This window comes from Epinephelus fuscoguttatus, linkage group LG13, assembly GCF_011397635.1.
Source record: "Epinephelus fuscoguttatus linkage group LG13, E.fuscoguttatus.final_Chr_v1".
NCBI lineage: Eukaryota > Metazoa > Chordata > Actinopteri > Perciformes > Serranidae > Epinephelus > Epinephelus fuscoguttatus.
In genome coordinates, this window is record NC_064764.1 from 34,176,322 (window position 1) to 34,201,117 (window position 24,796).

Below are 24,796 nucleotides of genomic sequence, written 5' to 3' on the forward strand. Positions count from 1 at the left end.
ATTTATACTGTAGTAGTACTACTTTTACTTAAGTAAAAGATCTGAATACTTCACCTACCAGTGGTATTTTTACAGTGTGATATAATAATAATAATAATAATAATAATAATGAACTTTATTTATAAAGTGCTTTTCAAAACAAAGTTGCAAAATGCTTTACGTGGTTTGATCTCGGATTTAAAACAATGTAGGATTCAAGTAAACAAAATGAGGCCATTTTAAGAAAATACAAAGAACAATAAAAATAAATTTTATTTATTTTTATTTTATTTATTTTATATACTTTATTAATCCCTGAGGGGGAAATTCAATTTTTCACTCTGTTTGTCAATTACACACAGGTCTGAACACACACATGCACAAACTGGACCTATACATGCACTAAGTGGAGAGATGTCAGAGTGGGCTGCCCATGACAGGCGCTCCGAGCGGTTGGGGGGTTCGGTGCCTTGCTCAGGGACACATCGGCAGTGCCCAGGAGGTGAACTGGCACCTCTCCAGCTACCAGCCCACGGGGGCTTGAACAGGCGACCCTCCGGTTCCCAAAATAAAGTTAAAATACCATCACTGGAGCAGATAAGCAAAGTTGGCAACTGATTGCCCTGTACAGCAAATTTAGCAATTAGAGAAATACAAAATAAAAGAATACAATAACTGATGACAACACAAGATAAAAACAATTAAATAATCAAGTCAAATTAAATAAATAAATTAATAAATAAATAATTTTTTTTTAATTGCACAGCTGCAATCCAGCAATAAAAAGGGGGAAGCACAGTTTGTCCCACAGCAGGTTGGAGATGTGACACTTTTTGACGGTCCCTTGCCATAAATGACAATATACTGTAACTCTGCCTGACGGAATTGCCAGACGGTCCCTAACTCGGTCAGGCTGAGTAGTTGATGCTGGATCTCGGAGCAACAGCAGGCTGCCAGTCCGTCGCTGCAGTCCGACAGAGCGGCCAGTCATCAACATCCTCTCAGCGTCCGCGGAGCTCCCAACGCTATGTTGGCTCTGAGCTGACGGTTAACGGCTCAACCGGAGCAGGCTACGACGGTGTGGACATACGTGGACATGAGGACACCCGCCACAGCGACTTCTTCTTCCAAAACCGGGACCGGGAATCCTGACTGGCATCGATTTTCACCGAGCAAATGAGAAAAGGTGGTGATGCAGCACAGCGGCGTCCACACAAGAGACCGCCTCTGTCAGTCCGTAGCCAGCTAGCTAGCATTAGCAGCCTAGCCTGGTAGCTAGCACCTATATACAGGCTATCACCAAAGCTCAGGCTTTACCACTAGCTAAAATGGCAGCGAGCCCAAACACGTATGTGGGGATACTTTTATTTTTTTTATCCGTTTTTATTCCTCCGCGTTGCCTGTCAGTTTATTCCCAACTGTTCGCGTTTTATGCTAGCAAACGTTAGCTGGATAAGTTAGCCGCTCGTTAGCTACATAGCATTTTGTATCGGCTAATCACCTCACACAGACTGGCACTGTGAGAATGAACTTGGTATTCTGTGTGGAGACGCCGTAGCTCCATACAGACCCGATGGAAAACTACTGGATTAAAATAAATAGGCTCAGATGTGTATGTATATTAACATTAGCCGTCTCTACCCTTCAGGCGTTAATATATTAATGTTTAAAGGGGCTAATCGCCTAATTTCCACCCATCCATCCTTCATGTTAACACTTAGAGCAGTTGCCGTGCGTCCTGTTTCTGCATCTGCGGCCACGGGGGAATAAAGCCTGCGCCTTTTGAAATACAGCCACATGGGTATTTGCTGTAAGGACTGGAGTTAAGGATGTAAGACAGCACAGGGTACGTGCATGCAGTGTATTTAGCTTGCATGTCCTGCCCCCCTTCGCAAAGGGCTGCCACACAACTGTGAATTGTCATTCCGGTCGACTCCGGTGGATACGAATGGGAAGCGGATTTGTGATGTTGCTCTTCATTTCCATCATTCTTCGCCGTTTTATCACCATATACATTATGTCTGACAGCAAGCTGTATAGCACTGCATTGCCTTAATAAAAAGGTGTAATAGAAAGCTGGGCTCATTCTTCAGGGATGCCAGTGTGCGCAGTTGAAGTGGAGGCAGGTGTTTGGTGATGGTCTCACAGATATTGCACGGTCTCTTGATACCTTAAGCCTCTGGAAAATATGTTTGTCATGTTCCTCATGGCCAAAGGATTAAGTGTTTTGTGTGTGTGTGTGTGTGTGTGTGTGTGTGTGTGTGTGTGTGTGTGTGTGAGTGAGTGAGTGAGTGAGTGAGTGAGAGAGAGAGAGAGAGAGAGATTCTGAAGTATTTATTTTTGACATGACATGTTATTAAATTCACCCACAGCATACAAAAGGATTGTTTATTACTGTAATATTTCAGCTTTCACTTGATTTAAGACATATTCCTGATTTGCCACCACATGTTCGTAATTCAGCACTGGTAGCCTGTCAGAGTGCAGGGTGAGATGATGCTCGGGGTTACAAGGGACATGCTGCCGAGGTGAAGAGATGACAACTAAAGGAAAGCATATGAAGGGTGTGAGCTCTCACAGAATCCTGACTGTGTCGAGGCAGCGTGGTTAAAATGAAGGGAGGAAAAGATCTGTTTTTATCTAAAATGGTGGCAAGTCTTTGGTAACTACGCTGTGGTTGGGTTTCTACCACCGTCCACTAACTCTTTGCCTGCTTTTTTTCCCAGAATCGTCATGACCGTTTTCCTGCTGACCAGTTACTCCTTCACTGAGGGACCTCGGCCCATTTTGGTTTCTGGACTTATCACTGCAGGGATGAGATAATAAAGTCAACCAGCTTGTGCATGCTGCTACAACAACACCTGTGGCACCTGTAAACCCACCCCACACCCTGCCCTCCCCCTAACCCCTCCCCGAGCTACGTTCAAGTCAACAGTCAAAACATGACGACGCCGGCTCTGCTGCCGCTGTCGGGCCGCAGGATACCCACTCTGTCGCCGGGCGCCTCCTCTTTCCCGCACCACAGGGCTACGTTGAGGCTCTCTGAGAAGTTCATCCTCCTCCTTATTCTCAGTGCCTTCATCACTTTATGCTTCGGGGCCTTCTTCTTCCTCCCGGACAATTCCAAGCACAAGCGCTTTGACCTGGGCTTGGAGGATGTGCTCATCCCTCATATTGACTCACCCAAAGAGGGGAAGCACGCCTCTGGACAGGTGGTCATACATGGACAGGGAGGACATGATGAGCACAGACACAGGTAAGGATCAAGTTTTGTTTTTTTTTTTTTTTTTAAATATCAGACGTGTGACACAAACTGCCCTGTCACATCTGGTGTAGCAGGTGTACTAACACTCATCACTTCCTTAGCAGTCTGTTGTGACACCTAGGGGTGTTGCAGAGTTTGTAAAGTGATCTACACTCTCCTGAATGTTTAGATACACGTCAGCACAGGTGTTCCTTCCTCCTTTTTTTATCCCTTTGTGCAGCTGCAGTTGCTCATAATACTTTCAGCGTTTGTGTAATTCTTTAAGTTCTTGTACAACAGAATTTTTTATCACCTTGGCCGCAGTATTCTGGTATTGTCCCATGGGCAGACGTGGTTGAACTTGATGAGCTAGAACACACAGACTGTTTGAAAAGCTTTAGTAACTGCTTAAACAGGCTCGGAAATTACTGCCCGCCACGAGCCAAACGCTGGTATGATTTTGGCTGCAGCTTTTACATTTGTCATTCGGTTTGCCCAGCCTCTTTGGCTGGTTGCCAGCTGTCGCTCTGAGGCTCTTTCCCCTCCTTCCTAAATCAAATTCATATTTGGCTACTCTAAGTGTCTTGTGCTGTTTGGAATCCTCTGTGCTGGACAAGTTTTATGCCCCTGCTACCAAATGTTATTCTCAACTGACTGAAGTTACTTTAAAGTGGGATTTTATCATGTTTACATTTCAATGAATTTTTAATTACTCACTGTAAGCCAGTAAATTAGCTCTTGGGGCTGTTTTGTAATGTAAAAGCCACATAGCTTTAATTTTTGGGATGATCTAACAAAATGGTTACTTCATGTTTGGGACTCATGAAGAGTAGTTTTGATTTAATTGTTGTTTCTTGACTGTCAGGTTGAACTGTTTAATATTTAAAGGTATACTTTGCATGATTGCCAGTTACAGCTTGTGAATCCGCTCGCCAGTTGGTGTTTGGCCTCACTATATTTCCGTTTTTTTCGGTGCTGTGTCTCTTGGTTGCCTGCTGCTTACAGTCCTCACCTCACCTGAGCACTGGGGTTACGCACCTGTAAATGTCCCAAACACAGAAACTAAAAAAATACAGGCAGTGCTCAGAGTCTTTGTAAACACATACACTGCCACACACTAAGTGATTACATTTGTATAAGTGCATACATTGTTTTTTAAGGAAATTCTTGCGTAGTGTATCTTTAACATTTAGCAGTTTTTGGCATTTTCTGATTAATTGAATGTCAGGCTCTGTGGGTGTTCAGAACAGAGCACTACCTACACACTGAAGAATTGAACTAACAGTATAGTTTTTTTTATGTTTAATTACATATGCAGTGTCATTTGATTGGCAGGACTCATGCATATATGAATCACACTGCACTGGAATGTATGTGTATTATTTTGTGATGAAAAACTACTTATACCTGAAATAAAATGCACAAAATGCCAAACAGTAGGTGGAAAGCGTAATTTTACTGGAACGATCTGCTCCATGCTGGTGTAGGAGGTCATTAGTTTTACCGAGTGCTGGGCAAGGTGTTAAAAGCAATTTCTCAGTTTCACAGTGGGTACCACTGAGTGTTACCTCCTCGTCCCCTGTGGTGCCGCCATTTTTCCATCCTGAAAGCCTTCTAGAGCTCGGGATTCTGCCTGCTTGAAATAACATAATTATTTTAGTCCAGGGACTCGGAAGGAGCAGACAGTATTGGGCTCAAGTGGTGCTGTGAGTCATAGTCGGAACCACAAGGGTTTCTTTGAAGCGTAAAGGTGGGAGGCTTGGAGATGTTCATGTTTCTCCAGAGGTGGCAGTTTATAGCAGGGATGAGAAGGGACATGGTGATGGAATGCAGGAGCGCTGGGAGCAAGACGTGACTAGGCTGCATTTCTGGACACTTTCGTTGTTTGGTGGTGTTTGATGCTGAAATTTGTCCCACGATCCCTCTCTGTTTTGAGTAAACCCCAATAGGGATGCACAGATTGTGAAGTATTGGGTCAATATTGCTGTACAAAATGACAGTTCGACTGATGACCTATATCGATACTGATGTTTTTTTGTTGTTGTCATTTATTTTGTTTTTTGTTGATAGGTATATGCCTCTTTTTATGCCAGGGAAACAAAGATAACTTTATTCTAAAAATATAACTGAACTGAACTAAAGTGATTCAGGTCTTCATTACACCAAAAAAAACCAAACCTTCAGTATAACCTTTCACATTAAAAACAGCTTTAAAACCCCACAATATTATGATTTATATATAGATACCATAATATCCTCTTTAATGTGTGTTTTATTTTGCTGTAAAACATGAACAAAATTCTTTTTTCTCACCAAAAACTAAATTTTACAAGATTATATATGAACACGTCATATTGTAATAATTTACCTTTGCTCAATACTCACTTTTAGCTTTAGCTCAAATACATCATAATGTAACTCAGCGCAACCTCCACTAGCTGTTAGTTCCAGACACTCGCTGTTAACAGCTAACGCTAACTAGCTCTCCTTCCACCAATGTCAACAAGGATTTGTTGCTCACAGTGTAGGAAGGGCTGTCACCTTCTGCTCGGTTTTTCGACTGGTTGTTCAGAATGCTCTTGTCTTACTTGTATTTGTCCTCTGTGACTATTGGTCTTTGCTGTGTTTGTCTCACACCTTCTCTACTGTGACTGGGTGGCTGGTGACAGTGAAGAGGGCAGCGTTTCACCCAAAGTTGAACATGTTTCAGCTCTTATTTTAAATCAGAAAATGGATAAATAATGACAGAAGACATTCAGGGTTGGAGTCTCCAAAAAGTGACTGCAGTTCAAGCCTGGATTATAAAGCTTCTGAAAGGACTACAGTCACACTTGAGCCCATGTTGGAGTGGCAGGATGGCTGACGTTAGCCTCTGGGCTAAAAATGATAAGTCTCTCTCTCACATGCAGCGCTACAGAGATATTCAATATTAGAATCGTTATGTTGTATATGACATGGTCAGCCCCAGAGTTAACTTCTATAGTGTCCAGCTTTTCAGATTTTTCTCATCAGTCCTGTTCAACGTTTAATGGTGAGACCAACTCGCACTTGCAGCTCAGGTGCAAAAGCATCACAGTATGCAGGTTATTTTTGGATAATATTACAGTAGAGATCACATTTATTCTTCACTGGAGACATTACATTTAAATGTATAGAGTTTACTTGCCCTGGGCAGGTGTTAATGTCGAGCCCTGTGACAGGAAAAAAGTGCTTTGGTGGGCATTGCACTGTGGTGATTTAGTTCATTTAGAGATAACATGCAGATTTTTTTCCCCCATTGGCCAATTGATTGGTTAAAGAGGCGACCAAGATTTTCTTTGATTGACTGTGGCCCTAGTCTCACGCCCCGACAGCATCCCGGAGAAGAGCTTTGATTGTTCCAGTCACGTTTTTGATGACCCTGGTACCCCAAGCCATCGTCAGTCCTGAGCCCTCCTTTTTAGCCTGCGCAAAATTGATGTGACACAACAGAAAAACCACCTTATGCTATCCAATTTACCGATAGGCTGATGGCAGTCAACAAGGTGAAATTTAGCCTTCAAAATAAATTGATATGGCTTTATTAAAATGGCATAATTTTGTAAATTCATTAGTATGGTCATTGAGTTCAGATATTAAGAATGCAACAACACACAACAAACATCTCCACACATATCGATTGAATTTCAGAGCTGTGGTCCAAAGTGGCTTGTTAAAGTGAGATAAAAGCAGAAGCCACTGAGCTGTCCCCGGGATGACAATTTAAGGGTTTGAGGAACAAGAATAATACCATTGAGATCTCTTTAAATTAGTTTTATGCAAATTCAGTCTCCAAATGCTCCCTGTGCATTTAACCTTACATAAGCATTCATGTGATGCGATATGTTTTTATTTTTTCTCACTGCTTATGGCGGCTTATGGAAATGTGTTCAATTTGCTCTTTGGTACGGCTGCCTCAGCTGTTCTTAAAGTCATCATTGTGAGCTCCAGAGGACCAGGGTTCAAACAGCCCCCGGAAAATGAGGCGCGCTAGCATTTAAAAAGACCCTCAGGAGCTCAGACAGGCTCGTAATAATTTCACCTTTACTTTATTTGGCCACAAAAAACCCCACAGAACCAGTTCTCTGTTCACAGGTTCATCCTGTTAATAGTCTTATGAAAGCTTTTGAGAGAGCAAAGGTTATTATTCTATTTGCCATGAGGTAATCCATCTATTTTAGTTAATTCTTCAGATATTGACAGCAATCCAAAACGCCTGAGAATATGGTTAAATGGCATTGCACACATTCTGGCTCATGCTCTTCTGCAGTGCAGTACTTTATTTCCGTTTGTGTCTTTTTTATTATTGTGGCTGTTTGTGAACTAGTTGCATTTGCTTTGCTGTTTACTCTTGCTGAGACAGTGTTTAGTGTTGTGTCCTTAACATGAGCAGCACAAGGACCCATAGCTCAGGCAGAGTCATGTCATGTCTTAAGTCCTTAGATTCCTTAATTTCTTAGGCTTGTTGCAGTAACTACTTTTGATGAGTGATATATTGTCCTAGATATAATTGTGATAAATAATATTATTGTAATTTTGAGACCATTTATGCCACTGATGTAATGATAATATGACAGTATAATAATGAAAGTACATCCTTTCAAAGAGCAATAAACTTTTAATTCTCAAGAATATGCAGACATTGGATTGAAAGTATTTAACATGTGTTTGAATAAGTAATTATGTACAAGAAAGTAGACATAGCATTATAGTACAATACCGCAGTTACTGTGTTGTAGTGGGAGCCGGGCAGTTGGCTGGTGGGGTTAGGGGAAATAATTGATTCTTAGATGTATCATGATGCAGACGTGGACGATGTGGCATTGATTCACAAATGTCAATGATTGATTATCTAAATGTCTGTTAATAACGTGATGTTGATTGAATGAAAGAGGTGGAGCTCAACCGTTAGGGCAGTGCAGCGCCAGACAGTCTACAGTGCGGACATGCTATATTTAACTTACATCCCAATACATCTCTGGTTGCAAGCTTGTTTTAATTTTTTTGTTCAACAGTATGTGAATTGCAAACTTCACTTTCACTTTGTGGTGAAATGTTACAGTATGCAAACATGAGACATTATACCGACCAAAAATATCCCACAATAGGTTACCATGAGTAACCACAGATGGACACAATCTGACTGGTTTTAAAGCTAGGGTATCGACGCACAAGAGCCAGATTGTATGCACGTAAATTCATCTGTTTGAGTATCACTACGAATATAGTATGCTATCAGACCTGCCAACCTGTACGCATTTTGCGTACCAGGCACGCATTTTGACATCAAAGTACGCTGGTACGATTTGATGCTCTAAAAGTACGCATATCACTCGATCGCGCATTTCGCCGGTTTCAGTGTATTTGTCTATGCAAGATGTCACTCAAGTTGATACCCGGTGAATATAGGTGCGTAGGCGGAACGAAAAGATTTCGGCCAATCAGATTGCTACATATTGCCCCCCCGCCCTCCCATCCACGGCTGACTAAGAAAGATGCGCTTGATTCAGTTCCATCCAATTACACAGTACACTGTCGCCCTCACCGTCAAGATAGATGAACCCTCTTTGCCCACACCTCTGGGTAGTCCTCAGTGATGACTCTATCAATTCAAACAACGCTGACAGGTAAAATGACGTAAGAAATGCAAAAATTGAGAGCTTTGAGAGCTTCTGTCTGTAAGCAGTTAGCTTCTGTCTGTAAACAGTTAACTTTAGCTTGTGTCTATTAGAGCTAGCATCTATCTTAGCAGTTAGCTTCTGTCTGTAAACAGTTAACTACAGTCTCATAGCAGTTAGCTTCTGTCTGTAAACAGTTAACTACAGTCTCATAGCAGTTAGCTTCTGTCTGTTAGCAGTTAGCTCTTATTAGCTCCTCACCGTCAGCTCAGACCGGAGTTACTGTGTGTTTAGTCCGGTAAACGGTAGCACCTTCTCACGCTCGTTTAAGAAATCTCACTCCACCAGTCCTTTTTAATTTATTTTTTTACGCCCTCTAGTGTGTTAACTCGTGTGTGTGTGTGTGTGTGTGTGTGTGTGTGTGTGTGTGTGTGTGTGTGTGTGTGCGCGCGCCCAACGGGGCCAAACTCCGCCGTGCGCGATACAGAGAGCAGGGGAGATTGTAAACGCGCGACCATGTAGAGACAGAAATGACACGCGGTCTGTAAATAAGATAAATAACATAAGGCTATTTAGTTTGTTTAATAAAAGGACAAGGTATAGACCTGTTCTATAGGAAAGGTTACCTTAAGTGACTTCTTTGTGATCTGGCACTATATAGAAAATAAAATTAAATAAAATTAACTTGACCTTCAAGGGGGGGCAGGGCGAGGTGCCCCCCTAATAAAATGGTAGGGCAAACACTGAAGTAAATAGTGTCAAAGTCGCCTGTCGTCGATACATTGCTGGTGAGAATTGTACCAAGGTAAGCAAATTGCAGACAAATTTACATTCAACTGTGTTATGAAACCATGTGCCCTGCCTGAATAACTATAACACACTTATGATAGAAAGACTTTGTTTGATGGGTCTGCTGAATTTCTATAAGAAAAAAACAAGGCAATAAGAAAAGAGTAGTTCTAATAGGTGTCGTACTACACAAGAACATGATGAGGAATGCTGATGTAATGCACTTGTCTATGATCTATTATCTATTTCTGTATGAAATTGCATGAAAATAGGATTTCGCCATGTGATGGGAGAACCCCCCGAATCCCACTTGAAATCTTTCTTTTTATCACAACAGGACATATTACTGTATTTTTTAAGCAGATGATCAATGCTACCATCAGATTGATGAAATTGACCTTGATCTGTGCCATAAAACAAATATTGGGCGTCTATGGACGTATGTGGGGCTTAGGCCTATAGATATGAATATGTAAACGTACGCTTGTTTCTTCTGTTTGCCACATGTGCATATTGACTTTTATGGTAAAAAAAAACCAACAAAAAAGTGCCGCCGTGTCCGCATATGTTCATGACCACGCACAAGTGTCTGGTAAGGTGGTACTCATAACCTTTCTTCAAGGTTGGCAGGTCTGCGCTATGTTTTAAAAGTTTTAAGGAGTTGTACACTGAGAAAAATAAATCATATGTAGAATCAGAAATTTTGATGCATTGTGATACATCAGATCATCAAATCGTTGCCCCCTGAACCGTAATCAAAGCGTAAGGTGCCTGGAGATTCACACCCCTATTGGCTGATGGAGGATTTATGGAGTGGAGGATGAAGTTGTTGAAAGGAAAACTACATGAGAGACTTTTTGAATCGTTGCTGAGGGGTTGGCAAGCTAATGACTATCATAATTGTGCCTCTTACACTCCAGAAGTGCAGCAGCAGGCTACCAGTAAGCTACGCTGTGATGTCTTTTAAGTGTTTGATTTTTCTTCGGAGTCGCGCAAGTAGGCGGTTTGTGGTGAGAAAAAAAATAGGGAGAATCGCTGCGCCCAAGTCTTATAATGGTTCGGAAAACCCTGCTGTTTATTCTGGTGTTATGTTGGCTAAAATGTTTGTGATATCTCTATGTAAAAAAACACAACACGTTAAGAAGTGCAGCAAAATGATTGAGGTCATGTCCATTTTTTTGTACAGTAAGTCTATAATGTAATTGTCGTGACAGGCTCAGATCAGATATAAGACAGTTTCTCTTTAAAGCTGAGCTAGGCATTCAATCATTCTGTTTTTCAGTCACATACTCGCCCCCTCTCCTGTCAAACTCACTCAAGTTTACAACCTTCTGTACAAATCTGTCTCTGTGACATTGTTTTCATGGCTGCCTGACATACGACATTTGACTGGTCCTTATCTGTGGTAAAGATCTCTGGAGATGCTTACTGGAAAATCTTTCCTCTTTGGAGGTTATGTAACGAGCTAGCAAATGAGTTTTGGGTTAAACAGGTCTTACTGGACTGGAGCTGACAAACTTTGACAGACACTCTTGAAAGCAATGGGAAGAAACTTACCTTTTAACATTAATACTACAATTATACAACACTCTTCCTGAGTTAACTAGATACTTAAGATGCTTGAACTCTGCTTTTGTGAATATATAAATGTCTAGTCCTTGAATATCAAAATATTCCCTTCATTTCAAACATAATTTCCAGAAAAACATTCAAAATTTGAGTCAATACGATGCAACCTTTAAACAAAATATCAGCTCAGTCAACTTGCAAAACAAATTTTCCCACTACAGTAGCATCTGTATCTTTGGGGAGGTTTTGTGATGTCCACTGCTGAGGTTGCCAATCTCGTACAACAAAGGTTGCTGCTGTTCGGTTGTTCCATTTGTGTAAACTCCATTTACTCGGGATAATCCTCAGACCTTCATGCCAACCATCCTCACTGAGAACAAATTTCTACTTGAGTATGACTGCCAACTGAATATTTCTGCACAGCAGGAGGTACAAGGGGAGTACAGTCAGGATGCGTGCTGGAAAGTGATCTTCTGTGCAGAGATTATCACTACTGGCTCGCCCTGTATTGTCTGAGTCCTTGTTTTGGGATGGCAACAGAAGTCTCAGCGTGAGGGATCTCAAAACCTCATTAAACCAAGCGGAAACTATCATACCACAATGGGTGGGCGGCAAACAGTGAGATCAATACGAGTCACCTGATTGCAATACTTCAGTGTTTGCAGTTTCTTGATTTGAAACTTTATGCATATTAATCTACTGCTGCGTTTTTGCTCCATACGTTGCAAGAACTTTATGATTATTTTTATTTTTTTTGTCTTGCTGATGTGATGGAGAATGTACACAACAATCGTGACCATTTGTGTTATCAGATTAGTGCAGCATTCAAGGCAATGGTTTGCATTTCTCCTTTGTGTATAATGAATGTGTGTAGAGGTATGATTATCACAAGGATGGAGGGCCAGGATCCTATTCTAGTCGACAATTTGCAAGGTGAACTGAAATGAAACACCTTTGGATGGCTGTCCGGAGTGCCAGAAATCACTTGGGTGCAGTGCTCTCTCCAGCTCAACGTACCATGAGGCCGTTAATGATTCTACCTCGGTTTTGTTGTGGTCTGACTCGAACAATAAAGGAGTAGCCAGGAGCAGTACTCTTCATTGGAGAGGGCGGCAAGTTGACATGTTGACAGAGGCAGTGACATTTCAGCAACAGAATAGCCATAGGCAGTGGGTACAGTAGCAATGAGGAAGGTAGAAAAAAAAAATCCTTTTTATTATTTGGACATCGGTGCGGACTGAATATTGAGAGAAGCAGTTTGTTTCACAGAACCTAAATAATTAATTAATGCCCCCAGACTAACAGGTAATGAATAACCAAGGCCAGTGCATAGAGAAAATAGATGTTTTTTGCTTTAACTTATTAAATGTTTATTTGATAGTAGTTTGATAGTTACTATCCCAAGTAAGGAAGTGACTAACGCTGGACCAACCAACGTAACTATGGAAAACAAAATTCAATGTGTCCTGTGTTGTTGGTAGTTGCAAGGCTCTGAGGAAATTGGAAAGTGATCCGTTGTCTTTGCGACAGCGCCAAGAATAGTCCCACTTGGAAACCCCAGGGGGGAAGGAGTTGAAAAGTTGTCTTGATATAACAGAAAACCACTGTTTACTATGATGATTTCTGTTAAGAACGACTGTGTGAAGTCAAATATCTGTACTGCTTGTTGCTCAGACTGCACAGATTATTGTGCGACCAGATGAACAATGTTAGGTTAGCGTCTGTCGCCCTAGTCGGTGTGGTATGTCTTGCACCACTGCCCCTCATCGGCCCCCATCGGCTTTAAATTTGGCAGATTTAGCATGTTTAAGAGGCCTCGGCACTGGTGTAGCGAAGTGAGGAAAGTAAACAAATAACTATAGTCAAGACGGAAGGAGAAGGAAAAGAAACTTGTTACATAAGGTATGATTATTTTTCCTCAGCCATTGAGCTCTTTAGCAGAAACATTTTGTAGTGGTTTATGTTATTGTTCACCGCCGCATGGTAAATATGCGCTGTTCTTTCAACATTTGATTGTATTGTTAATGTGTTAACTGGCTAACTAGCATTAAGACAGTCTTCCTTTTTCACCTTTTGAAAGACGAAAACACATTAACGCCGTTTGCTGGTGTCGAGCGCAGAAAATACACACAGTGACTGTAGTCTTAGTGGTTTACACAGTTAGCTCTGTCAGCATTGTTGCTGTTGTTTAACACTGTAAATGGAGGTAGCTCATCTACCTTGATGTTTAGCCCCTTTCAGAAACATCTTATTTATTGCTTTTAGAAATGCATATGTAGTTGGGCTGAAAGATGGTTTCGTATGATTGATAAAGATAATTTGTTAGTTGTAGCCCCACATTTGCTGTAATGTGATGCATCTATGTTGGAAGACATTTTTATTAATAACACGATATCATTTCCAAACATATCTCCCAGCCTTACATTGCAGTTGGCCTGAAAATCAAAATCCTATATGAAGCACTGTTTGGTGTATTCTCTGATGACAGTGACTTGTCCATTCAGACTCAAAGCAGTCAAATGAAGACATCTGAATTGTGTTATTCTGCCCAGGTTTGGAAATTACAACATGAGCATTCATGCTGGGTTCTGGCCAAAGTGCTCAGTGGGTTCGACAGGCTTGCCATCTGCCACCAAAATTAATCACAATTTGGCTGTGTAGTTGTGCTTTTTAGTGAATCCGTCATCAGTTACTGCGTAATCTTGAGCAATGTGTATATGGTGTGAGTGTTTTCTTTTACAAGCACGGGGAAATTTGCAGTTTCATGGTAATGAAGTTTTCCTCTGCTGGGCAACTTGATTTGTAGGCCAGGGATTTTCTACAGCACTGAAGGACCAATTTCACGACTCTGTTTGGATCATCTTCACAACTGAGGGGGAAAAACAGCCTCTTGCAGTTTTAGGGATAGCTCAAGTCACTGCTGCAGTATCCTGTTTTCTGAATGAATATTTGGCCCGATGGTCCAGTAAATATCAGATCATCTACTAGTGGCTCTTCAAGTGGCTGAGTGAACTGGTCTGTGCATCCGCATGGGTATGAATTGCTCATGCAAGATGTATTAGTCCCTACTCTGCTCTCTGTCATATCTAAAAAGATACTGATGAAGACTCGTGTGTGAAATGTCTGATAGTAGAATTTGTGAAGACTATTCCCATGTAACCTGAAGCTTTCAATCGTTGTGTCCAAAGCCTCTGTCTTTACCCACGTGTCTTAACCCTTCTCATCACTTGACACAGACTCTTAGCTGCCGGCAAGGAAAGACTCTGTGGAAGCCCAGACCTCATGCTATTAGATGGCCAAACTGAGAAAACTGGCTTTGAGCAGTGTGACATTTGTGGCCGCAAAAAGAAGCTAAAATAGGATTTTAAAATAAAAGCTTTCACGCTTGTAGGCAATTTGAAGTTACTGTCAGTGACTCTCATTTCTGAGAATGAGACAAATGGAACTATTGCTGGAAACCGTTAGAGCTGTTGCAATTTCAGTGCATCCATGTTAGTGGCAAAATAACTGGTATGATACAACACCTGCTTCATACCCATACTACCTTTATTATGGGTTCAGTTTTTGGTTGTGGTGACTAGGCTTGCTGCAGTGGTTGGTGTTACAGGGTGTTACACGGTTTTTGGGTTTACACGATTACATCACTAGTCTGAAAACAGATGCTATAAATTGAAAGTGTTTGCTCTGTACAACAGCAGCAGGACAGAGAAATGTCAGCAAGGGTCAGATTTCATTTACCACATTACAAGAGTAAGGAGAATTAACCATGAAGACGTTGGTTGAGGATTTGGTACTCATACTCTTCGTTCTCCGCTTACCTGGGTCTGGGTCACGGGGGCAGCAGCCTCAGCAAAGAAGCCCAGACAGTCCTCTCCCCAGCCACTTCCGTCAGCTCTTCTGAGGGAACCCTGAGGCGTTCCCAGGCCAGCCGGGCGATGTAATCCCTCCAGCGTGTCCTGGGGCGGCCCCGAGGTCTCCTCCTGGTTGGACATGGCAAATGTCTATGATTTGCGCTGTTTATGGCTGTTCCTATAACTTAAATTGGGAAAAAGCAAGGCCCACTCTAAGTCCAAAAAAAAAAAAAGGCATAAATTAGAGAAGTTAAAAAATGCCCATGAGAAACCGCAGCCGATTTGGATAAAAAAAAAATCTCCACCCTCAGTCTGGAGGAGCGAAGTTAGCTAATTACAAATGTAAGCATTAAAGCGTTGTGTTAAACACGCCTTGAGTTTGTTGCAGTTACAATGTGCTGGGACATATTCTCTGTGTTTTAGCCATGACCTGGATTTTTAATATTTCAACAGACCTCTGGAAACGGTTGACTGAGTAGGTAGAAAATAGTAGCTGAAGTTAGCTAACGTTAGCTGGTAACATTAGCCTGATAGCGGTGCTTCCATGTAGAGATCCAAATTCTAAAAGACATTTACTCTCAAGCACATTTGCTCAGTTGTTTCAGTCGATCATCCGCTAGACTCTTGTACACTTTCCTTGGCTCATTGTGTAATGTCAGTAATGTCAGGAGGTCTGGAGGAATTTGTAACGACGTGTGACGTCCACAACGGGTAAACCATTTAAGCTGTGGGAAAAATCACTCTTCCCCATTTTTAAAGGATCACGTCCAACATGAATTTCAGTTTTCTGACAATACCTGCTGCCTCCGTGTTCATCCAACCCTTTAATGTAGAGTCACATTCCTCTATTTCCCGTTCACACAGCGTATAGATTTATCACCTCCTGCCCTCCATCTGAATTTCGTGCATCATAAAAGTCACCAGATTGCAAACAAGCTATAGGGAGCCTGAAAAAGTTAATGAGGGAAAAGGAGTTGGTTACATAAGAAGTTGGAGGTGTGCGGCCTGTCGCCTGCAGCTCTTCATCTCACAGCTCAGTGTGGCTGCTTCTGACTTCTCCATGGCTCCCTGCAATATTTCAAACTTATCTCCTGTCAACAAATGCAGAAAGTGACCGTTGTTTTGTAGATGCAGTTTTGATTAACGATAGCAGTAATGCTAATCTCACTGACAAACGCTTTGCATCTCCTGTGACTACTTAATAATAATTGCCAGTTAAAAGCATTAGCAGTAACAGATATTGAGCGTCATCAATGAATACTTTGATGACTGTCACATGTAAATGGTAACACCAATTTTGTTACGGGTTTATTAACCAGTAAGAAAATGTCTTTACTGTGGCATCCCCGCATGGTGACCCATGTTTTGAGTGGGTGCACTATGGTGTTGTTTGCTTGTATGGTGTTTTTTTTTTGTTGCTCTGATGAGAAGTGAGTCAGGTTATGTTCAAACACAGCCGAAGGTGGAAGAAAATGTACAAGCACAACCTTTTCGCACTGCAACCCGCTCATAATGGAGTTTAGTGCTGTGACCGCGAGTAACCTGGTTTCAGCACTTATTGCCTTGCCAGTTATTGTTAGTGTTGCGCGGCCGTGGCTTTGCCTTTGCGCTCTGATACGGCCATAAATCAGCATCAAAGCTCCACAGATCATATTTAAGGCCTGGGCCAACATCAAAGTGTACTTATTTATCATATTTAGTGTGATCTTAGATATCATTTCTGTGTCTTCACGCTTCATTGGCCTGTCAGCTGCAAAGTAAATCTAGGTTGGGCTGTGTTTGTGTCTGGTGTGTGTGTGTGTGTATTTCTCTATGTGTAAGACCCCCTTCTGCTAATAAAGGCGCACCAGCATGTACGTGCACCTCACCCCATCACACACAAGTACACACACTGTCAAGTTACTCAACCTGGAAAGAATACCAAGGCGTTGCAGTCAGTGCAGAGGGCTCATGAAACCATCCACACTGGTTTGTAGATTCAACAGAGGCATAGTTATTTTACATCGGCCTCTGTTCAGAGCAAATGGAGGTGTGAATGTACCTCACCTGCTGCATAAAAGAGGCTTTTCACACATCCATCACCACTTTTGAGCCGCTTGAAATTTCTCGTCTAAAGCCAGGCTACGGGGCTGAATGTATCAAGGGTTAGGATTGGATTTTTGTGAGCCTAAAATGGAGCTTTTAAAGGATAACATCACTGCAATTTTAGCTTTGTCCCATCACCATGATTGCTTTTAAAAAGTCTAACCCGCAGTGGTAGAATTGCTCTGTTCAGCTGCAGGTTTCTTTTCCATTCTGAAAATCAAAAGGCACCTTCTATTCCCCCTCCAAAAAATGGATTAAAAACATCAAACGTCTGCTTTGACACGTCATGTTGACCTTTATCATGTTAAACAGCATGTAACTGCAAAAGGACCGTTTTTGTACCCACATTTGAAGTTCTCTGTAGTACATTGTGCGGGCCATGTCACTAATACATTGTTCCGGCAGGGGTGGTAAATTATAAAAGCCATTGTCCTTTTTGCTATTTTACCTGCCAGCTAGTGTTTTAGAGGAGTATGTGCCCTTCAGATGATGTTTGGTTGCTTGCCCAAGTGTCTGGCAGGGTACTCTGAATTTCCAGCTGCAGCAAGGATTCGGCTTGGGGTAGTTTTTCTTTTCTCTTTCTCATGTGGTTTTACTTTATTTTTCAAAAGTGGTGTTCACTGCAGTAGTTTCTGACTTGGAGCCAGTGTGTTGATTTCCAATAACTCAAATTCTGGCACCAAATGTTCACTTGGTAGACTCCAAACTTTTGAATTATACAAGGAATGTTTCATTTTCGTGACTGTATTCAGATGTGACCTCCTAAACTGATCCTCTTGTTGCATGGGAAGTGGAATTTTAAAACATAAATGAGTTTAAAACTTACAGCATCAAGAACAAAATACAGAGCAGAGGTTGTGATAACCGAATACTTGGCAGAATAGTGACAGAAAATCTGAAGGCCATCCATTATTTTGCAGGATTAGAGCAGTGAAGATGATCTATTATAATTTCACGTAATTCATACCCCTGTCCAGTTGCTGGTGTGTTCATATTAGTTAGCTATTGTCTAGTCTTGTATTTGATCTCATGTGCATGACCTGCTGTTTTGCTGGCTCTAGCCATTGCATTGGTGGCCTGTATCGCCAACTACCATTTCAAAATGTCTTGGCAGCTCAGTGTCTGTAGTGTCCATGGACGGAGTCTCTATTCATCTTTTCCCTCTGTAGCATTGTAGTGCTGCCAGAGTGCACCGCAACAATGCTCTTCCACTAAATGCAAAACAACATTCCACCTTAAAAGTTGCCTTTACCTGCTGGTGGTAGCCTGTGAGCATCACAGTGAATTAAATTATTTTTTCTTGGGCTGCAGCCCCTCTTACACTGCCTGTTCAAGGCTGGAATGTCATGCTATTATTCTGCCTCACCTTTCTTTATAAAAAGTACGATCACTAAACGGGGGACAGAGTTATCTTGCCTTGAAGATGGCAGTGGAGGTAGTAACAGCGCCAAATCGATGTCTGTATAAAAGGGACAAGTGGCAGGACGAGATGCCTGTGAGGTTTTGATGACATGTTATATGTGTGACCCACTGCTGGGGAATTTAAAAAGCAGCTAATAGCAGTTAGCAGCTAACTCAAAGAAAAAGAACAGCAGCCAAAAATGTCTGCAAGTTGGGGAGACGGTGAAGTCCAGGAGCTACTTACCCTCTGAGTTGAGGACAAGATCAGCCACCGTATAACAGGGACAGTAAATAATTATTATAGCCCTGTTATGATGTTGTTGTTCAGAAAGCGCAGCTGATGCACCTGTTATATGTCACACTACAGGCCGACTGGGGCGGCACAATGCCTCTGATGTCTGTAGTTTAGCTGTGTAAAAATGCAAAGGCGGTTATTGCATGATCTCTTTGTAAAAAGGCAAAACATCCTTTCATTTTATAATTATAGTTAACTTATGTATGTAAACATGACCTTCGAAATGAGCCACAACGTACCTGTGCGAGTGCATGCACTTGTGAGTCATGGGGGTGCTTCAGTATTTAAACAAATAACACTATACCCTTAGAAATATATATAGAAGTTTCTTTCGTACATTACTTACTAAAAGATGAAAATGAATAAACGAAAATGAAATGCTATTCAACATCTTATTGTCATACAAATAGGGTAATAATATATTTTAGAGGTGGGAATCACCACGGTACTACATATCATCAATATTGCAAAAACATAGTTTACGATATATTGTGATTTTTACCTTCCCTTCTTGGGCAGATCTTTCCTCACAGAAAAAAATTGGTCAACATCAAGATTAAAAAAAAAAAAAAAGCAATTGATATTACTATTCTACTAAACTACCAAAAATGTAATTTGTATTTGCAATATTAGTAGTTTACCTAATAAAAATATATATATTTGGGATCCGTGTATTGATACAGCATGCAGAAAGTCAATCTATGCTGTACCGATTTTTTTCCCCCACTGCTAACAGATTATGACACACTTTTTGGGATCCGTGCAACAAGAACATCTTTCGCAGCCTCTGATACAGATAAATTATAAAAAGAATTAAAAAAAGAAAATCACTGATACCCTAAAGCTTTTTTCTAATTTTACCAGTCTTCATTACTATGCCGATTTAAACTGTGTTCTGTTGGCTTCAGACAAGATATCACTGTATACAGAATGAGATATCAATATAAATTCATCTTTCAGATCCATGTTCATAGTAATTTCACTAAGTCTCATCCTAATTAATTTGTCTGTTGTCAGGAGATTTCATCTAGTACAGTTGGTATTAGAGCGAAGAGCCGGCAGAATGAGGAGTGGACTTCCATCAAGCATAATCTCCTCATTAACACTGTTGCTGCTTTTTTTTTCCATTATCAGATTTGTTCCCTGTGTGTCTCATTTCCTGTCTCTCTTTCTCTTGTTTTGTTTCCATCTTTTTCATGTGATCACAATGTTGTTATATCTGTAGGACACAGCTGCAGCCTCTCACATTGGCTGGAGAGCAGTGTGTGTGTGTGTGTGTGTGTGTGTGTGTGTGTGTGTGTGTGTGTGTGAGAGAGAGTAAGGAGATAGCGTGCTCGTCTTTGTGTTTGGTCTTTGAACCGTAGATTTTACTCGTGCTTTCGTTACTCATAGGCTGTGCTACGGTTTAGGTTTTCACTCAAGGAATACAGTTTCTGTTTTCACTCATTAGCTGTCATTAAGTAAAACAGGAGGAACAAGTTAGTCAAATCCCCTGTGGGAGTGTTCAGTACAAACAAAAGCCTGCATACATTTAACTTTTTTTTTAATGACACGTGGTATGAAACTATGAAACAATACTGACTAAATTGTGTCCTTAGAACTATTAATGGGATTAATGGTAACGGTAGAGTTAGCGATGTTATTATTCTCGGCCCTCAATCATTCCTCATACTGAAGATTGTTTTTTGTTTTTTTTTTTGTTTAGGTGGTTTAACAAGTTAGTTGTGTTGCTTTGCAGCGCAGACACGTCTTGCACACTCTTTGCATTTGATTTGTTCTCTCTTAAATCCTGTGTGATTGCATGTTGCGGCCCAACAGCTCTTCAGAAGTGGAGACTGGCTGTTCAGGAAGTGCTTGAATTTAATATGCAGCAGAGTTCTATGAGCATTTTAAATATCAATATTGCAGTTGATCATGTTCATTTAATTGTGGGAAAATGAAATTGTGATGATGAATAATAATGGATTTATTGTGCAGCCCTAACATTGAGTATCAAAAACCCCCTAAGCACGGGGGTGAAGCCATACACTGTTCATCTGCACACACTGCGATGCCACACAGCTAGTTCAATATCAGCAAAGTTTCCCTTTATATTCATTGTCTTGTGTGGCGATCAGCAGTGATGTGGTGGTTCACTTTTACACTGTGATCTGTAGCCTATAGTTCGGCTTTAGCTTCTATCTTTGTCTTCTTAACCTGTTGTTGCTGCTGAGTCAGTTTGACATCCTGGATATATCCTTCAAACACAGACTGTAGACCCCTCTGTCTGCTTCTCTCTGGAATCACTCTTTCATTCTTCCAAAAATATAATATTTCTTCAGGGAGTGCAGTTAGTTACAGTGTGGGCTCCATGCTTACTGCGACAGCTTGATGCACCATCACAAAGGGGTGGGGCTTAGCGAAGGGTCAATTGAGTTTGTTAAACATGGTATTATTTACACTGCTTTTTATTTCAAATACAGTGTAAGGCCTTACTGAGTAGTTCAAAGCTTCATTTATATTATTCATACTCTAAATCAGCAGCCAGGTGCAGCTGCCTCATTTGCACGTCTATTAATTCAGTCTAAACCTGCTATTTCTGGACAGTTGCAGATAAAGATAAGGCTACACTTATATTAGTAGTATTATACTATGTATAGAATTAGATTCCCGTGGTGGCTGCGTAGGATTGTGTCTGACTTGTGAGATCAAAACACCAAACAGCTCAAGGGTGTTGTAAGTCATTTCCAAAATTCACTAGTCAGATTTGGCACTTGGCAGGTGTAATGTCACACCGTGAACACGTCAGACAACTTTTTTTTATTTGCCGACTGGTCATTAACTACAATACAGTAATCATACTTGTAACCTGCTTTCAGTTGTTGACATGCTTAAATATTTGTTTTTGTCATGTACGTTGACAAACTCCTGCTCGTCGCACCTGCCTGTTAGCTTAGACGTCTGTGTGTGTTTGTGTTTAGTGTGCACGGCTGTCAAGGGCTGCACCCTCTGAGTAAAGCCAGGCCTCTAGTCAACAGTACAAAATGCCTCAGAGAATATGACCTGTCGAACATGGGAGTTGGTATGACATTCCCGGGGATACTGAGATCTGGAAAGACAAATAAAATTCTTGTAGCGTTTTAATATTTATATATGCACTATAAAGAACTAGAGCATTTTTATATGAATTGATATAATTACTCACAGATGAAGGCGAAATTCAGTAATAATGATCCATGCATTTTTGTTTGATTTGAACAAATAAGCACAGACTGAAATATTTTGCTTTATTACTTAACATTTATAGAAATAATGAGGCAGAAAGTGACCCAGAAACTGAGTGGAGTGAGCAGGGAAATGTCAGCACTTCATCATTAAATCTCCATAAGGACATCCTTACTGATAACTATATGTATTGTTGTGAGTGTCATGTCACAGTTCATTATCTGCAGTTAGTCACATGGTCCTGCCGTATTTTCCACGCTCCACAGAGGAGGTCAGATGTCAATCAGTTTTTAAAAATTCAAAAGCCATGTCACAACAGGATACAAGGAACTGAAAAATAGACACATGACACAAATAACACAGAAACCCTGCTGTGCTGGATGTTTTTAACAGACAATTCAAAGAGCACAGTCAGAGTTTATGATGATAATCAAGGGAATTCCTTTATTTAAAAAAACAACCTAATCTCAAGAGGGTAAACAGCAGATTAAATTGTTCTAAAAGTATTATAAAGACTTACAGTTTGGCCATTCTGTGTAGGATTGTTGTTTACAGTTTGTAAATACAGCGAAAGTGAAAGTGATTCACTCTTGTTTGACATTTTGCTTAGCTATATTTCCATTTTTTTTTTTTTTTTTCCTTCGGTGCTGTATCTCTTTAATGCCTGCTGCTCACGGTCTTGCACCTGGTCGCTGGTTCCCTTTGTTAAAGTCCCGGTGTCACCTGAACTCTGTGGGGGTACGTGCCCATACACATCCCCAAACCAGAAAATAAGAAAATACAGCTAGAGGACTGAGTCTCTGCAGAATAATACACCACCACACACTTCTAGTGTGGTCATAAGTGATGACAGAGAGGAATTACTTCTGTACAAGTCTATAAATTGTTTTATTAATGAAAATCCTATATCGTATATCTGTAATAACACCACAATCTTAACATTTTGAAAGGACAGTGTGGACATCTTCTTTCAGTCCCTCAGTCCTGTCCGCTGAAGGCACAGCTTCTGTTTTTTTTCCGCCTCAGGAACATAGCTAAGGTACGTCCATTTCTAAATGAAAAAGATGCGGAGAAATCGATTCATGCCTGTTTTTTCAAGCTGACTCGACAACTGTAGTGTGCTTCTTACTGGCCTCCCAAAAAACACCACTGAGAGACTTCAGCTTGTTCAAAACTCTGCAGCTTGGCTATTAACTAGAACCAAAAGGAGAGGGAGCACATCAGGCCAGTCTTAGCTGCTCTGCACTGACTTCCTGTTACATTTACAAGTGATTTTAAGCTCCTCCTCCTCGTATATGAAGTCCTAAATGAGCTGGGACCGAGCTACATTGCTAACTCCCTTGTTAACTATTTGCCTCCAAGAGCACTGCGATCATCTGCTGCTGGTTTATTGGAGGTTCCCAGCAACAGCTGGAAGAAGATCAGGGATGCAGTCTTTGTCAATTACATCCCAAAGATGTGAAACACTACCTGTAGATATCAGAGAAGCTAGCTCACTAAATATTTTTCAAAGTAAGCTAAAGATGTATCTGCCTTTAAGTAGCTCTGACTTTCCTGATACATGTCTGAAAGTCTTTCTTTTTATGCTGTCACCTTCTATTTATGCTTCACGCTGCTGCAACTCTCTCAAAATTTATAGTTATACAATTGTATGATTTCAGTTCTTTAGTTATTATTAATATTATTTATAAAAAGAAACCTTTGACTGTCATCAAAAAGATGGATAAATAAAAAAGTCTCATTTTGCATTCACTATTTACGTTGGGACAAGTTCTGGTACCAGTGGTCCTCTAAAAACAGTCAGACCTTTAAGTCGTAGATTGACTACTCTGTATTTTAGCAATGTTGAATGACAGTATATTTTCTTGATCAAAATGAACTCATCTTTGAACACCCACAGTGTTCAGCAGTCATATTAGTGCAGCCAAAGATCAAAAAGACTTATCGTGCTTACCTGCATGCAGACATCACTGAACAGAGATAATGAATACAGTATTTTATCAGCTTTATTTGCCATAATATAATATTTATTAATCGAGAATGTGATTGAAAATTGCAGTCACAAAAGACTTAAGATTAGGACATTTTGGAGTACAGGTTTTCAAGGCTCAAGCCCTTCAAAGTTTGTCCAAATAGATACAAGAACAAGAATGAAAACTAAATATATAACCAAGAGCTTGTGACTCACATGACCCTTATCAACACAAAGGACAACGCTGTAATTGATTTTAAGCCGGATTTCCTGACTTAATAAGATGATGATGACTAAACAATGGGCTACAATCATGACTACTGGCATGTCGAGGCTTGATGACATTAATAGTACGACTGGACCAATGCAGTGATTTTTACCGGTACACTTTTCCTCACACTGTCCCTACTGTTATCAGCTTAGAGGGGTTGAATCAATGTCCTCCAACCCATGAAGTGATAGATGCCATTATTTCAGCTTGGTTATGTTTGAGAATGATGGTGCTCCAAATGAAGATAGGTGAGAGTTGAAGGTCTGTTTTCTACATAAAAATGGGCTGTCTTTTTTTTCGTATTTGGGACTGAACATGCAACAAGTGCGACAACTATGATGTCATCTCCTGGTTGGCAGTTTCATTGTGTGTGTGTGTGTGTGTGTGTGAGTCAGTGATGTAAAAAAAGAGTCTGTTTGCAATATCATTTGCTCTTTGAAGCTGCTCTGTGATCACTCACAGAGGAGCGGAGGGAGATGGATCCAGAATTTGGGAGATAA

At 40.9% G+C, this 24,796-nt stretch overlaps 1 protein-coding gene across 2 annotated transcripts in view; it reads left to right on the forward strand.

Moving 5' to 3' along the window:
• The first annotated feature begins 911 nt into the window (after positions 1-911).
• man1a2 (mannosidase, alpha, class 1A, member 2) overlaps positions 912-24,796 on the forward strand; it is a 399,576-nt gene continuing 375,691 nt past the window's right edge. For both annotated transcript variants that reach the window (XR_007450829.1, XM_049595084.1), the window contains exons 1-2: positions 912-1,165; positions 2,706-3,235. Coding sequence is in view for 1 of the 2 variants with exons in the window: in XM_049595084.1 (XP_049451041.1) it covers positions 2,922-3,235 (314 nt within the window). In the remaining variant the exon portion in view is untranslated. The remainder of the gene's footprint in view (positions 1,166-2,705; positions 3,236-24,796) is intronic.